The following is a 16,971-nucleotide window of genomic DNA, read 5'->3' on the forward strand; positions in this document are numbered from 1 at the left end:
CAATTTATAATCAAACAATGATATACAAAAAGTCATAAATGAAATGAGATTAATTTGTATTTAGGTCAATACATTGAAAAAGAAGACAGTTGGAAAAATGCTCCCTTAACAGTACATTAATAGATGATCCTTAATAAAGCATGTAAAATTAGGAATAATGATCTTGACCTTTGACCTCAATATATATATATGCTTAAATACCAATCCATTTTCTTATATCAACCATTGTATTAATATCCAACAAGCATACCTCAAGTGATCACCCAAAAATATCAAATTGCACCTCTTATTTCAATATTTCTAGTTTATCTTCAGTCTCTGTATTGTAGACTTTTGACCTTAAATAATAAGGATGCTTTCCCTTCCATATATCTTTCATCTTCAAATGATTGACTTTAATCTAATAGAGGAAACTAATGTTATGATAAAACAAATATTTTGCCCTAAAAAGACTTTTTTTCTTGCTTAGCAACATAGACCTTTGACCTATTGATCACAAAATCTTACCACTTCTTTACCTTACTTATATCTGTCACCAATATGAGTTTCATTCCATTTCACTCAAATTAATATCTATGAGAAGTAGTTTCAGAAACACATTAAAGCAACAAAAAGCAACAACTATACCGGTATATTCCTTCCAAAATAATTTGGCCATGTAATAGCTTCAATTGTTTAGCATTGCTTACCTTTAATTCCCAATGATTAAACTTCCATCCTGGAGAATAGTTGTCACGGAGATCAGCTCTACATTTAATGCCGCCATTTAATAACAAGTCCTTGAACTCGGTACATTTATCCATCAGAGCCTTTGTGTCTTCAACAGACAGGTTAGCTGTGATACCACATGGTACTATTATAACCTTTTAGAAGAAAAAACAAATATATACATTAGGTCTCTGTAAAACAAATAATTAAATACAGTCACCTACCTCTACAGTTCTAAAGTTAATGTTTTAACTACCAATAATCATGACCAAAAATATATGTGTTTAAGGTAGATCATAAGTAAAGGTTTTTTGAGACAGAATTTTCTTATAATTTGACAAAATGAAGATTTAACTATGCTCTTTTCAAAAATTTAATAAAAAGTATGGGTCACCGTGCTATTTTTCAAGCAATGAGTCGTTAAAAATTGCTAAAATTTGGTTAGTTTGTTCATGAAAAAACACATAAGTGTGCATAAAAAAAATTCTATGAGATAAAATTTTGAAATAAATTGTGAGAAGAAAGGTTTCATAATATGTTTTAAGAAAATAAAAAGAAAACATGGTTTCACCGAACTTGTTTTCTTGCTACAAGTGAAAATAAAAAATTTCTCTATTAGTCCAGTATAAATTTTGTTCTTAAAGAGTTATCTCTCCTTCAATGGCTCATTTGAAAAAAATGATTTTTAAACCAAAAAAAATGATATTTGTTAAAATATTTTGTATATTACGATTAATGAACAGGTTTTCTTCAATTAAAAAAACAGTCTAACTATTGAATTGCAAATCTGTCTCTAAATTTGCAGATTTAGGCAAATAACTAGACCGATTTTGTACTGTGATGGTACAATCCAAGATGGCGGTATACCATCAATCTACCTTAAATAAAAATCTTTGAATCATTCAGGTAAAATTTGATTTCATTTCTATTCACTTTGTTCTAGTTCATTTTATTAATTGATTTTTTGTTTTGTTTGGACAATTATAAGACGACAATAAAACATCTTAGCTGTTTCATAATTAACACAATACAAATAATGGATCCACACTTTGCTTTAAAGGCAAAAGTTTAAATATTATCCCACCTGAACACATGCCACTCTTGGTGGCAGGACTAGACCAGTGTTATCTCCATGTACCATGCACATAACACCAATCGTACGTGTGGTCAATCCCCAGGAATTCTGGTAAACATATTGTTTCTCTTGTGTTTCTGGATCCTCAAATACTATCTCAAACATTTTGGAGAAATTCTGTCCTAAGTGATGTGATGTAGCACCCTGTTATAGTAACACAAAAAGAAATGTATTTTTATTTTGGTCATAGCACTACAAAGTGATTTTAAAGATTAACAATTGTTTAAACATATTATGTTGAAAGTGATTCTATATTTTCTGTTTGTTTTACATAATGCCTGAAGTGCTCAATATAACAACTTTTACAATGTATAGTTTTTTTTCAAGGACTTTTTACAAATCTTTTTATTTGAAAATAAGCTGCTTCATGAAGAGTGTAAATCATGATAATTAGTGTTTGCACTTGAATTCATCATAATGCTTTAATACAGAATGTTGAAAATATTTTGCTAAATTGAAATAGGTCAAAGAAAAAAGATACAAAATGTCATGTTCGAATGGTCATACAATGGTTAACTTACCTATAAATAATTGCCGATGAAAACAATAAAAAATTTGAAGAAACTTAAAAACTAAAAAGTCTTCTATTAATTGAATACTTAATCTTCTTAAGGGAGATAACTGAAATTTTCTTCTTTCATTTAATATAACATTTCATTGTTATTTGGTTACTGGTACCCGACTAAATGATTTTCCAAAAGCTTATAGCTTTTACACATACCTGAATAGCTCTCCCACTGGCCGAGATATAACCCTCTACTGTTGTTGTATAATCTCCACCTGCAAACTTTTCTTTTTCAGTCTTCTTTCCACGAACTACTGGGATAGCTAATAAATCTTCATATACTCTGGCATAAAGTTCTAAGATAGTGTATACCTATGTAAAAACAAAACAAGTAATTAGATGGATTTAGATAATATCTGTCAACAATGTTAGAAGAAGCTGTTCCTCTTTCTAAATTAAATCATAATTAGATATACATCAACTAATACTGTTTCTCCATGAGTCTCTCATACACCTATCTTACTTATTCATTTATTATTTATCTTAATACTTATGAACAGGAGGGCTGAACACTTACAAAATTGAACAGCATTCAGCAAAAATGATCGAGAAATTAAAGAAAAAATTTGGGATGACATTGCAGTGTAATTGTGCCATCAATATAATGATAAAGTTTACATTCTCTGAAGTTCAAAACTTGTAATTTATTCTTTATTCAATATTCTTTTAGAGAAAGTTAAATCATCACCACAGACATTCATAATTGTTGAAAATTTAATGATTAAAAAGCAAAAACTCTTGAAAAAATGCTTGCCTTTATGGATGACACCAAGTTTTCATTTAAATTCTTCAAAGATAAATAAATAAAACTGGAAAGACATCTGAAATTTGTCAAAATCAAAAAGGAGACTGTCTTGTAGTAACCAATTCACCTCTTTATCATCTTTTATCCATTTAAAAAAATGACAAAATTTTACAAAAGATAAATGTTAATTGCAAGACTTTTGACCGCATTAAAAAGCAGTATAAACAAAAACAAACTATTATCATACAATATCAGGTAGCATGGTATATAACTAAGTGTCAAAATAAAATCACCTCTTCCTCAGCATCTTTCTTGTTAGACCAGGCTGTATGACCCTCCTGCCATAGAAACTCTCTGGTTCGGAGAAATGGTTGTGGATGTTTGAACTCCCACCTCTGTAATGATGAATGAGACACTGTTCATTCTTCAATAAACTATACAATTATTTTTTTACAACAGAAATTGATTTTTTTTATGTCTATATGAATGGAAGCAAAAATAATAAAGAAACCATGCTAATGAAACAGTTAAAATACACATAAAAAACAGACTGACCAAATGGTCAAAACTTTCCAAAATGCTATCTAAATATATTTTTTTTATATATTTTTTTTTGTAAAATAAACAATTTACTAAAATATGATATTACCACAACATTACACCACTGGTTGAGCTTCAGTGGAAGATCTCGGTGAGATTTTATCCATTTGGCATAAGATGGGTACATCACAGTTTCACTTGTTGGTCGAATAGCTATTGGTTCCGCTAATTCAGATTTTCCAGATCTTGTTACCCAGGCAACCTTTAACGAAACGGTAATAACAAAAAGTTAAATACCTGCCCATTAGAGATAGGTGAAAGTAACAAATACCGGTATAAGCATTTTATGTCAAACCAGTTGCTTCGCAGGGCGCAGCATTATACGACCGCAGATGTAGAACCCTGAACAGATGGGACAAGTATGGACACAACTTTTAAGTTTGATAAAGCTTTAAATGTGGATTGTGATTAAATAGTTGACACAACATAGGTTTATGTCACATTATGATTTTGGACCCTTTGGACCTTAGTGTAGACCAACTTGAAAACTGGGCCAATAATTAAAAATCTAAGTACATTTTTAGATTCAGCATATCAAAGAACCCCAAGGATTCAATTTTTGTCAAAATCAAACAAAGTTTAATTTTGGACCCTTTGGGCCCAAAATGTCTAAACTGTTGGGACCAAAACTCCCAAAATCAATACCAACCTTCCTTTTATGGTCATAAACCTTGTGTTTAAATTTCATAGATTTCTATTTACTTATACTAAAGTTATAATGTACTGATTTCAATTCAAATTTCTAATGAAGTTTGTAACAATAACTGCTCATTTAAATACATCATAAAATATTAAAATGTTATAAAAAGTGCTTGTTATCACTGAATGGTAAAGATTGTTTTAATTTATCAGTTGGTAGTAAAAATGAAAATACATTGTATATTGTATAAAACAATGATTAAAGTTGATTCAACTACTATTCTATACAAAGAAAGATAACTCCAATTGAAAAAAATAATTGCTATTGCACAATACTCTGCAATTAGATATTTCTTGCTATTGTGCAATACTGTGCAATTGAAAATTTCTTGCTATTCCACAATACTTAATGTGATAATTTTGAATCCTGATTTGGACCAACTTGAAAACTGGGCCCATAATCAAAAATCAAAGTACATGTTTAGATAAAGCATATCAAAGAAGCCCAAGAATTTAATTTTTGTTAAAATCAAACTAAGTTTAATTTTGGACCCTTTGGACTTTAATGTAGACCAATTTGAAAACAGGACCAAAAATGAAGAATCGACATACACAGTTAGATTTGGCATATCAAAGAACCCCATTTATTCAATTTTTGATGAAATCAAACAAAGTTTAATTTTGGACCCCGATTTGGACCAACTTGAAAACTGGGCCAACATTAAAAAATCTAAGTACATTTTTAAATTCAGCATATCAAAGAACCCATACAATTCAATTTTTGTCAAAATCAATCTAAGTTTTATTTTTGACCCTTTGGACCTTAATGTAGATTAATTTGAAAACAGGACCAAAAATTAAGAATCTACATACACAGTTAGATTCGACATATCAAAGACTTTCAATTATTCAATTTTTGATAAAATCAAACAAAGTTTAATTTTGGACCCTTTGGGCCCCTTATTCCTAAACTGTTGGGACCAAAACTCCCAAAATCAATACCAACCTTCCTTTTGTGGTCATAAACCTTGTGTTTAAATTTCATAGATTTCTATTTACTTATACTAAAGTTATGGTGCGAAAACCAAGAAAAATTATTATTTGGGTCCCTTTTTGGTCCCTAATTCCTAAACTGTTGGGACCTTAACTCCCAAAATCCATACCAACCTTCCTTTTGTGGTCATAAACATTGTGTTTAAATTTCATTGATTTCTATTCACTTACACTAAAGTAATTGTGTGAAAACCAAGAATAATGCTTATTTGGGCCCTTTTTTGGCCCCTTATTCCTAAACTGTTGGAATCAAAACTCCCAAAATCAATACCAACCTTTCTTTTGTGGTCATAAACCTTGTGTCAAAATTTCATAGATTTCTATTCACTTAAACTAAAGTTATAGTGCGAAAACAAAGAAAATGCTTATTTGGGCCCTTTTTGGCCCTTAATTCCTAAAATGTTGGGACCAAAACTCCCAAAATCAATACCAACCTTCCTTTTGTGGTCATAAACCTTGTGTTAAAATTTCATAGATTTCTATTCACTTTTACTAAAGTTAGAGTGCGAAAACTAAAAGTATTCGGACGACGACGACGACGACGACGACGACGACGACGACGCCAACGTGATAGCAATATACGACGAAAATTTTTTCAAAATTTGCGGTCGTATAAAAATGTATTGATACATGTATAGTGTTAACAACATTATAAAACAGATATTACATGTGAAAGAGGACAAAGTGAATTCAAGGTAACATCTATAAATTGCCCTTGATAAAGTTTTTACATTTATCTCCCCTTACTAGTGTAGATGTAAACTATAGGATCAATTGTAGTCGTTTGCTGCTTCCTATTCTTTATATTGGCCAAAATGATGCAGGTATCACACTTTGTTCTTAATATTGGCCAAAATAATCCCTGTATCACACCCTGTTCTTTATATTATAGGGTTATTGCATGAATATTAAGGAATATTGTCCCAAGTAGAATTTTATATTGCACGAGCTTGCGAGTAATATTCCCCAATATTCATGCAATAATCCTTTTATTGTATAGCAATATAATATTTGGAAGTAAAAATTGGTTAATACTAAGATTTTGATGTTGGTGACATGATGAGTTTGAAGATTTATTGGACGCTAACTTTTGGTTACTTTCTGTGGGAATTATTATATTGCTATGCAATAATAGGCCATATTAATCCCTGTATCACACTGTGTTCTTCATATTGGCCCAAATAATCTATGTATAACACCCTGTTCTTCATATAAAGCCAGATTAATCCCCTTAATACACTGGTCCTTGCTTACCTCTGGGGCAAAGTCTTCTATATGAGCTTTCTCTCTCTCCAATGCTGCATGGGACACAAACATAGGGAAATATGTGTTCTCTACTCCTAGTTTCTTTATCTCTGTATCAAAGAATTCCTTAATACATTCCCATATAGAATATGACCATGGTCGGAGAATGTAACAACCGCTTACATCATAATATTCTATCATCTCAGCTTTCTGTATGACCTATATATCAAACAATTAAAATAAAGTTACTTAAAATAAAAGCAAAATTGAAAAGCCATAGCAAAATGTCACCTGCTATTGACTGTTTCATACAATACAAAGCATATTTAGATAATATTTAACATTACATTTAAAGAAGGCAGATGAAATTAAGAGTTAATTTGAATTAAGAATATTTAGAACTCACCTGTGAATACCAATCAGATAAATTCTCTTCTTTCTTGGCTTCTAAACCTAACCTGTAAAAGTGGAGTAATTACTACAATAAAGATAATACCAAAGTATTCAGTAATACATGTATTGATATATTTATATTTCTAGCTAAGAATAGAGGATCACAGAATGTATATTTAGAGGTAGTGTGTATTTATAGCAGAGCATAAATGATCACTTAAACCCTTACATGTATATCAAAAGTGACGAAAAGTTTTAGGAACATTTTCCTTGTACAATAATTGTTGTAAAATTTCAAACTATTGGCAATCAGGAAGTGGCTACCCAGAAGATGTAAAAATTGCCCTAATTGCAAAAACTGAACATTATCAAGCTGCAGACCAAATAGTTATTTTCATTAGAAACTTAGATAAAAAGTTTCTTTCTGACAGACGGAGGTTAGCAGTTACTAGACAATAATAATGTAATACCTTGTTATTTTCTTGTGGTCTTTTTGACTATCATCTTGTACTGGTTTTTTAGTTTCCTGTTTGGTTTCTTTGTTAGGTTTCTTATCCTTCTTGTCCTTTTTGTCTTTCCTTCCACCACCTCCAGCCAGATCTTCCCCTGTCTGCTCTTTATACTTTTCCTTGAGACTTAACAATGTCTTCACTTCTTTATCTACTTCATCCTACAAAAAAAAAGACATCTTATCAATTGGGGATTGAAAGGTTGTCCTGAACATCTATCTACTAACACGTACAAAACATATCTATAAATATAAAAAAATAAATATCCTTTGGCCTTGATGCTAGCCTAGCTAAAATAATGTTAGTAGAATTTAAAAGAATGTAGCTTCTCTAACCTTTTATTTTGTAGAAAACTAAACTGTTCTCAGTATTAACCTTGATCTATCTAGCAGAAGAAAATGCTTACACAAAAATGAGTAGGTCAGGTCAATACAATATAATATAATTTACCTTTGATGCTCCAGAAGACTTTAACTTGCGGACTGTCTCACCCTGTGCATCTATCTGGGACTTGAGGTCTGAAGCATCTTTAGTGGTAGGTGGCATTTTCTCAGCAGTTGGTGTCGCAGTGGTTGGGGTTGGTTTCCAGTCTTTACCTGTAGCTGTTTTGTACTGGGCTTTCAGATCCAATAAAATCTTTACATTTTCATCGATTTCTTTCTGAAAATAAAAAACATATATAAGAATAATTGCTGACTTTTTAACACTATTAAAGTTAATCTCTTGACATTGTAATTGGGATGATTCATGACGCTGGGTCAGTCTAAGTTATCTGTTGAAATTTTTAATATCATATGGAAGAACCAATATTTATGATCTTAAATATGCAAATCTAGATTGACTATACTCTCCATCTATCTGCTGTTACTTTTTAACAATGTTGACAGCTTCAAAAGTACAATGTATTACATGTTTTTAGCCAGACTTCCCCCTTTATGCAGTTTGTTCATACTTTTTTTACCAAAATAAAATTGAAGTCAAAAGATGTATATGGATACACATTCTTAAATGATATTAAGATTGTCCATACATGTAGCAAATTTCATTTGAAGTAAAATTCTGTCAAAATTAAGGTAGTAAAGTAAGTCAAAATTGCGATTTTCTTCATGAGAGTGCCTAATTTCTGACATCACAATGACATCCTAAGTGTTCTTATAAATCAGAGCTATACAGTATTGGTTTTACTCAATAATGAAAGCTTTAGGGTTGCCTATATTTGCTTACATTCACCTCATTTGAACTTTGGTGGATAATTGTCTCATCTGCAATCATACCACATCTCCTTGTTTTTATATTGTTGATTTTGTATTGGTCGGGTATCTCTTAAATATTTTATCATCAAATGCTTACTTGTATATTGAAGTTGAGTTTCAAGGAATTTAAAGGACCCTTCTTGAACCTAATCCTTTATAAATTGATACTTTCATTTTAAATTTTAAAATGGAAATAAATAATTTTGCACCTAAATGACGTAAATTGAAAAATTCATGAAAAGACATGAAAAGTGCAGCAATAGTTTTTATTTTTGTTCAATTTATATGATGTTTAAAAAAAATAGTTTTATGAATTATCTATAAACTTGGTGTCTAATTCAAAACCATTCAAGCAAAAAAATTGTTTTATATTTTTATGAAATAATTTTACCTGAACAGACAGGAAAGCTGACCTGAATGACATGAAAGTTGTGATCTAATTTTAACCTGAATGATTATAACAGTAAAAGATATGACAAGAAAAACAGACAAATATCTATGTAAAATTAGTTAATGAAATAAATGAAACATCATGTTTTTCAAGCTACATTTTTCTACTATAATTAAACAAGAGTTCACACGCTGAAATGTCTCGCCTTCTTTAATAATCATTGATATTATGTTGATAGTCATAAATATAAAGCTATATTACAACTGTCACATAAGCTAAACATTAACCCAGAAACCTAAACATTGATCAATGAACAATGAAAATGAGGTCAAGGTCAAATGAACTATGCCAGGTAGACTTGTACAGCTAACATATCTTCCATACAACAAATATAGTTGGCCTCCTGCTTATAAATTAAGAAAAACAGATCAAAACACAAATACTTAGCACTTAGTGATGAACTGTGACAAATGAGGTCAAGATCAAATAAAACCTGTGCGACTGACATATAGATCATAAAATATTTCCATACACCAAATAAAGTTGACCTTTTGCATATAGTGTTAATAAAAATAGACCAAAACTCAAAAATTTACTTTGACCACTGAACCAGGAAAATAAGGTCAAGGTCACATGACACCTGTCAGCTAGACATGTACACCTTACAATCATTCCATGCATCCAATATAGAAGATCTATTGCATATAGTATAAGAAAAACAGACCAAATCACAAAAATGTAACTAGAACCACTGAACCATGAAAATTAGGTCAAGGTCAGATGACACCTGCCAGTTGGACATGTACACCTCACAGTCCTTCCATACAATGAATATACAAGACCTATTGCTTATAGTATCTGAGATATGAAATTGACCACCAAAACTTAACCTTGTTCACTGATCCATGAAATGAGGTCGAAGTCAAGAGAAAACTATCTGACAGGCTAGAGGACATTGCAAGGTATGCACATACCAAATATAGTTTTCCTATTACTTATAATAAGAGAGAATTTAACATTACAAAAAATCTTAACTATTTCTTCAAGTAGTCACTGAACCATGAAAATGAGGTCAAGGCCATGGACATGTGACTGACAGAAAGTTTGTAACATGAGGCATCTATATACAAAGTATGAAGCATCCAGTTATAAAGCTTTAAGGAAGTTAGCTAACACAGTCACCTCTGCGGGATCACTATCCCTATGTCCAGCTTTCTGCAACAAAAGTTGCAGGCTCGACAAAAATGTTTGACTTAAAAACTTAATCATTTATAATAAGTGTAAAAATCTTTTCTTTTACAAAAATCAAATCTTGAAGTTTTGAAGAAAAATAAAAAGCAATGCAGTTTATCAGTTTGAAATGAAGTCTAATCAGATTTAAGTTATCCTTCTTCCATGTTATCCATTGTAATTGAAGCCTCTTTTTGATATAAAATTTTAATGTTAATTCAGTACAGAAACGACATCATGTTTTCATTTTAATGATGACTTTGTAATATTGTGTGAACAGTGAAATATATAGCAATCCATAGCTACAATAATTCATGATGTGATTAAATCTATACAAGCTTCATTTATACATACTTCATTTCTTTTACATAATTTACACATGACATTCTCTAGATTATTGAACAAAATATGACAATCTGTCACAAGTAAAGTTTTCATTCTTTTTACAAATATCCACATTATAGAACATTTGTTTAAGAATCTATAGGACTATTGAAAAAAAGAACCATGTTTAAGTAAATTAAATTAAGGAAAATGCATTCATTTTAATAATGATTTGTTTAAAATTTAAATACATGTACAAAGGTTTATACAATATCTAATAAAAATATTTCCATAATAAAAGGACAAATATTACCATCATCACTGTGAGATAAATATGAAACCACAAACAAAATAAAAACAGTATATTACAGAAAATTCAAGTATTTTTATTGGATTACTTTTTTTTCATGTCTATAAAAATGCAATCAAAATTATAGATGCTTGTATTGTTTTAGAAACATAAGATTTTCTTTACAGACATTTAAAAAAATTAGTATTGGTTTAAAATGTAGCTTGACTTTTAAAAATATATAAGGAATTTCAGAGCCAAATGTGTTCTTTCAAAACAGAAATTTACCCTAAATAATTACCTTTTTCCAGATATAGCTACCTTTTCCACTTTACAAATAGAAATTCCTCTTACATATTCTTTAATCTTTCATTCTCTTAACAAGCACAAACCACAAAAGTTCAAAAGAAATTTTATAAATAGGTTAACATTCCATTGTATTATATTACTGTTTTTGTCAATGTACAATTTATCATAGCACCTGTCAATGTCCTCAGATGATTGCATCACTTCATTTCATATTCATATTTGTAAACAAATCTTTATTTATCTCCATTCATATATATCAAAATGTTCTGGATTTGATATATATGAACATATCATAAAATACAAATAATGTTTATCTTAAATATTTGCATTTAAACTTATTTATGATCATAAAAAAATATAAAATTAACTAAATATCTGATTTTACCTGAAGTAAGATGTATCAGAAATCAATCCACGTGGCTAAATATTTTAATAGGATTGTAGGTCAAAGTTAAGAGTTGTAAGTTCAAAGTTATTTATAGAACAAATACCAAGCATGTTATGTTCATTAAAATGTTATAAAATCAATGAATATAACTATCAAAGATGGAAATAATAACTTGTATTACCTAATCTTAAAAGAATTAATTTGTTTGTAAAGGAAAGACCAAAAAAAAAATAATATCAATTATTAAAATAACTCTTTACTTATAAACAATCTTAGTTGGATCCATCTGACACTTAACATACTTTCACATGAAAACTATACTGGCTGGTTGATTTCCTGTTCTGCAAACTGATAACCTTTAACTACTATAACAGAAAAGCAGGTTCCATGAGAAACAAAAACCTTTCAAGCAATGCAAGGCAATAGTTATATATTTCTCTAAAGCACTATCCTGACTACCATAATTATTAAGTGATATTTTTCAAGTCAGGTTTTTCTTATTATTGCACTCAGCCAAGTCTTAATTTTTAAATAAAGGTTTAACTAAAAGTATCACATAAACAACAATCCATGCAAATGAGTTCAAGAGCACATGGACCCTGCCAGCCAGACCTGTAAGGTTAACCTACCGGTATTCCATACACTGAACATTGTGTATCAATTACTTATACATGTAGTACATGAGAATAAACTGACACAACACAAAACTAAACATTGACTAATGAGTCATAAAAATAAAGTCAAGGTCACATGAAACCCTGTTTCATAAACCAATTACAGTTGACAAGTTACTTATACTGGATATTATCAGAGAAACAATTCTAACCATGAAAATGAGGTCAATGTAAGATGAACCTTGCCACAAAGACATGTGAATCACATAATCCTTCCATATATCAATATTGATAACCTATTGTTTATAGTATCCAAAATCACAGCCTTACAACAAAAGCTAGACATTGACCTATGAACCATGAAAATGAGGTCAAGGTCAGATGAAATCTGCCCAAGAACATTTACAATTCAAATTCATTCATTATACATTGTATTTCTATATGAAGATTGTGACGAAACTTGGCATCATGTAGTAAAAGAAAACAACATTGGATGATGCTGGCAACTGAGACACCAAGTGAGTAGCTCACATTAGCCTTTGGACTAGATGAAATTTAAAATTGGTTGCTGGTTCCATCCAACCTGTGTATATAACTGTCAGTGTAAATGTATGATGTTCATCATAATTTTTTTTACTACTGTCACTGATGGGATTTTTTAAACTTTGAGAAGCTAATGACAGTTTCATGACATTTCATGACAATTGAAAGTTATAAAGGGGCATAACTCTAGAACATTTATGTGACTCAATGCCTAAATTTGAATTCTGTCTGCAAGTTTTGGGGCTAAGATGAGTATGAGACTATGAGTTTCATAAAATTAGGATAAGATAAACTTTAGTTGGAAAGCAGAATTGAAAAAAAATGCAATTTTCCAAGTTAAAAAGTGGCAAAACTATAGAACTGTAAGTGACACCTAATACCCCTGTTGCCTACAGCAGGGGCATACTAATTTTAAACATAGACTGAAACTAATTGCTGATAATGTTGATGCTGCTGGAATGTAGGACCAACAAGTGAAACTGCAGCTACTGCTCACTGATGATACCCCCGCCGCAAGTGGATAATATTAATAGTGTAAAAATATGCAAGTGTTCGGTTAACAGGAAGTTGTCAAGTGATGAATCTGAAAATGCATCAAACGGTATAGCTGACTTATATAAATCCAGAAACCAAATTTAAGAAATCCTTGTATTGTAGTTCCTGAGAAAAATGTGACGAAAATTTTCAACTTGGCTATCATGTGTAAAATCATACAAGTGTTGGTCCGAGAACACAATTAATTCGTAGTGCATTTCTTTTAGAACATAAATGAAAATAAAAAAAATCCCACCTGCGCTTTCTCAAAGAAACTTTTACAGTGTGTTGTACTACTTTTGGGACAAATCATATCAAATTTATAGAAAACTTCATCGCCTCTAACTCAAAATATGGACAATTTTATGTTTAGGGCGTCTTGAAATCTTTTGACAGCTTCCGAAGTGCTCATTTTCAACCTTTTTCAGCTGGACCAAATCACTACTTTCCTTTAAAATTCTGGACCCAAATTTTTTTACAGTGTAATTTCATCCCCCTACTTGCAATTTGAGGCATTGAACATGGAGAAATAAATTTGGAAGGGGTATAAAAATTAATGGCAAGTAACCCACTGTCAACACTAGGGACTATATTTGTGAACAACGAAAATCAAGGGACGACAATGGTGGTCTCGGACCTAATAGGGTAGAAAGAGTTGACAAATCTTAAAAAAACTTAGTATGAACAAAGTTTAATGTATTATAACACTGCTTACAAAGTTTCATGACAATAGGATGTATATTATAGACATTAAGTTAAGTTCTATACTCATCTTTGCGTGTAAAATTTTGACGTTAAAATTGAAAAATTTCAACTATCAACATTTGGGGCTTTAAAAATTAAAATATTGCAAAAAAAATCTTTTTAAATGCCTTCATATATAACTTATCATGTACTAAAAGCAATAGAGTACTCATTTGATTTATCAGACTTGGCATAATTATTCAAAAGTCAAATTTATATCAGCCCGCGCCTAAAAATTTAGGTTTTTCAATGAAGGGGGACCTTACATAAAGATGTAATATTTTCCAGCAATTTTAAATTTGTGAAGCTTTTTGGTTATAAATAATCCTCACATATGTATTTAAAGTACTTTAAATGGAAAGAAAAGTTACAAATAACATATCATATTAGTTTAAAAGGGTCTTAGGCCAAGTAAGACTGAAAAAAAATTAGGGTCAATTTAGGCCGTGCCACATATTTACATTAAAAAATGCATATTGAGGCTATAAAAAATAAAAATTTGTGTCTTTTTTATCATTTCTATACTCATGTGACATGATACAACAAATCTGAGCACAAAAAGACTCTTACAATTAACTTTTCTTACAAGCAGTATGGGCTGAAACAAAGATTTTTGCCTTTTTAGGGAAAAACTTGCATGCAATTTATTCTCAACAGGCTTATATTTAAACCACTTGCTATCCTACAGAAGAAAAGAAATATATTATGTGAAATGGAACAGGTACAATAGACATTGTAAAGTGCATTTGATACAAATTTAGTGAGGTCTCTAATATGGACATCAAATTTTATATACCAAGCTTCCCACTATTGACTTCATCCAAACAAGGCGTTAGACAAGGGTCATTTATACAACACACTTTGCACATTTTATCTGAGATAAACTTCTTTTCTGTAGATTCAGAGTTCATAAATAAGTAAAAGAAGCAGATAAAGGCATAGAAACACAAATATTGACACATAAAAACCTGTCAGATAGAAAGTCAGGATGCCATTTATGCATCAATATTGGAAAAGTTATAAAATGCCTATTTTGACCATAAAATGCCAAAATTTGTCATTTTTGCAGAAATTCTATAAAATAAAAGTTTAAATCCTTTAGTTTCATGCTATTTGACAAGTTGATACCATCAAATCATTTAGGGAAGTTGCCAGAGTACAATTTCTATATTTACAGATTTCACCTCTTAGGTCCGAGAACACAATTAATTCGTAGTGCATTTCTTTTAGAACATAAATGAAAATAAAAAAAATCCCACCTGCGCTTTCTCAAAGAAACTTTTACAGTGTGTTGTACTACTTTTGGGACAAATCATATCAAATTTATAGAAAACTTCATCGCCTCTAACTCAAAATATGGACAATTTTATGTTTAGGGCGTCTTGAAATCTTTTGACAGCTTCCGAAGTGCTCATTTTCAACCTTTTTCAGCTGGACCAAATCACTACTTTCCTTTAAAATTCTGGACCCAAATTTTTTTACAGTGTAATTTCATCCCCCTACTTGCAATTTGAGGCATTGAACATGGAGAAATAAATTTGGAAGGGGTATAAAAATTAATGGCAAGTAACCCACTGTCAACACTAGGGACTATATTTGTGAACAACGAAAATCAAGGGACGACAATGGTGGTCTCGGACCAAGTGTTTGGTAAACAGGAAGTTGTCGAGTGATCAATCTGAAAACGCATCCCACGGTAAAGCTGACTTAGATAAACCCTGAAACCAAATTTCAGAAATCCTTGTATTGTAGTTCCTGAGAAAAATGTGACGAAAATTTTCAACTTGGCTATCATGTGTAAAATCATACAAGTGTTCGGATAACAGGTAGTTGTCAAGTGATGAATTTGAAAAGGCATCACACGGTATAGCTGACTTACATAAATCCTGAAACCAAATTTCAGAAATCCTTGTATTGTAGTTCCTGAGAAAAATGTGACGAAAATTTTCAACTTGGCTATCATGTGTAAAATCATACAAGTGTTCGGTAAACAGGAAGTTGTCGAGTGACGAATCTGAAAAGACATCACATGGTATAGCTGACTTATATCAATCCTGAAACCAAATTTCAGAAATCATTGTATTGTAGTTCCTGAGAAAAATGTGACGAAAATTTTCAACTTGGCTATCATGTGTAAAATCATACAAGTGTTCGGTAAACAGGAAGTTGTCAAGTGATGAATCTGAAAACGCATCACACAGTATGGCTGACATATATAAATGTTGATACCAAATTACAGAAAGGGTGGATGTGTAGTTCCTGAGAAAAATGTGACAAAAGTTTCATGGGACGGACTGACTGACGGACTGACGGACGGACGGACTGACAGACAGAGGTAAAACAGTATACCCCCCCTTTTTTAAAGCGGGGGTATAAAAAGAAATGCTAATGCTATCAATAACTGAACATTAGTGGCTCCTCTGAAAATGATCACAAACTTTAACATGTAAACTATGTAAATTATTCAAAGTAAATGAACCGTAACTGAGAGGGCAGAGCCAGATGATCTCCATGGAAATGGAATGAGTTTAAAATTATGCATCTGCATTCCAAATATCATAAACCTAACACTAGTGGTTCCCCTTAAACTGACCTAACCATAAACAAATAGTTGTTAAGTAAGCAAATGTTTCTTGGTCAATAGCAAGGCTTCCAAAACGGTCATATATTCCAGTCATGTGTATAATAAAATAGAGAATGGAAATGGGGAACGTGTCAAAGAGACAACAACCCGACCATAGAAAAAACAACAGCAGAAGG

The 16,971-nt window shown here is 30.9% G+C and overlaps 1 protein-coding gene across 2 annotated transcripts in view; it reads right to left on the minus strand.

The window, feature by feature from the left end:
• The window catches only part of LOC134711783 (bifunctional glutamate/proline--tRNA ligase-like), a 60,777-nt gene that overhangs the window by 3,711 nt on the left and 40,095 nt on the right, over positions 1-16,971 (minus strand). For both annotated transcript variants that reach the window (XM_063572658.1, XM_063572659.1), the window contains 9 exons: positions 8,043-8,252; positions 7,554-7,753; positions 7,097-7,148; positions 6,700-6,909; positions 3,803-3,955; positions 3,447-3,548; positions 2,565-2,720; positions 1,793-1,987; positions 690-863 (listed from right to left, as the gene is read on the minus strand). In XM_063572658.1, coding sequence (XP_063428728.1) covers positions 690-863; positions 1,793-1,987; positions 2,565-2,720; positions 3,447-3,548; positions 3,803-3,955; positions 6,700-6,909; positions 7,097-7,148; positions 7,554-7,753; positions 8,043-8,252 — 1,452 coding nt within the window. The remainder of the gene's footprint in view (positions 1-689; positions 864-1,792; positions 1,988-2,564; positions 2,721-3,446; positions 3,549-3,802; positions 3,956-6,699; positions 6,910-7,096; positions 7,149-7,553; positions 7,754-8,042; positions 8,253-16,971) is intronic.

Source organism: Mytilus trossulus, chromosome 3 (assembly GCF_036588685.1).
Source record: "Mytilus trossulus isolate FHL-02 chromosome 3, PNRI_Mtr1.1.1.hap1, whole genome shotgun sequence".
Lineage (NCBI taxonomy): Eukaryota > Metazoa > Mollusca > Bivalvia > Mytilida > Mytilidae > Mytilus > Mytilus trossulus.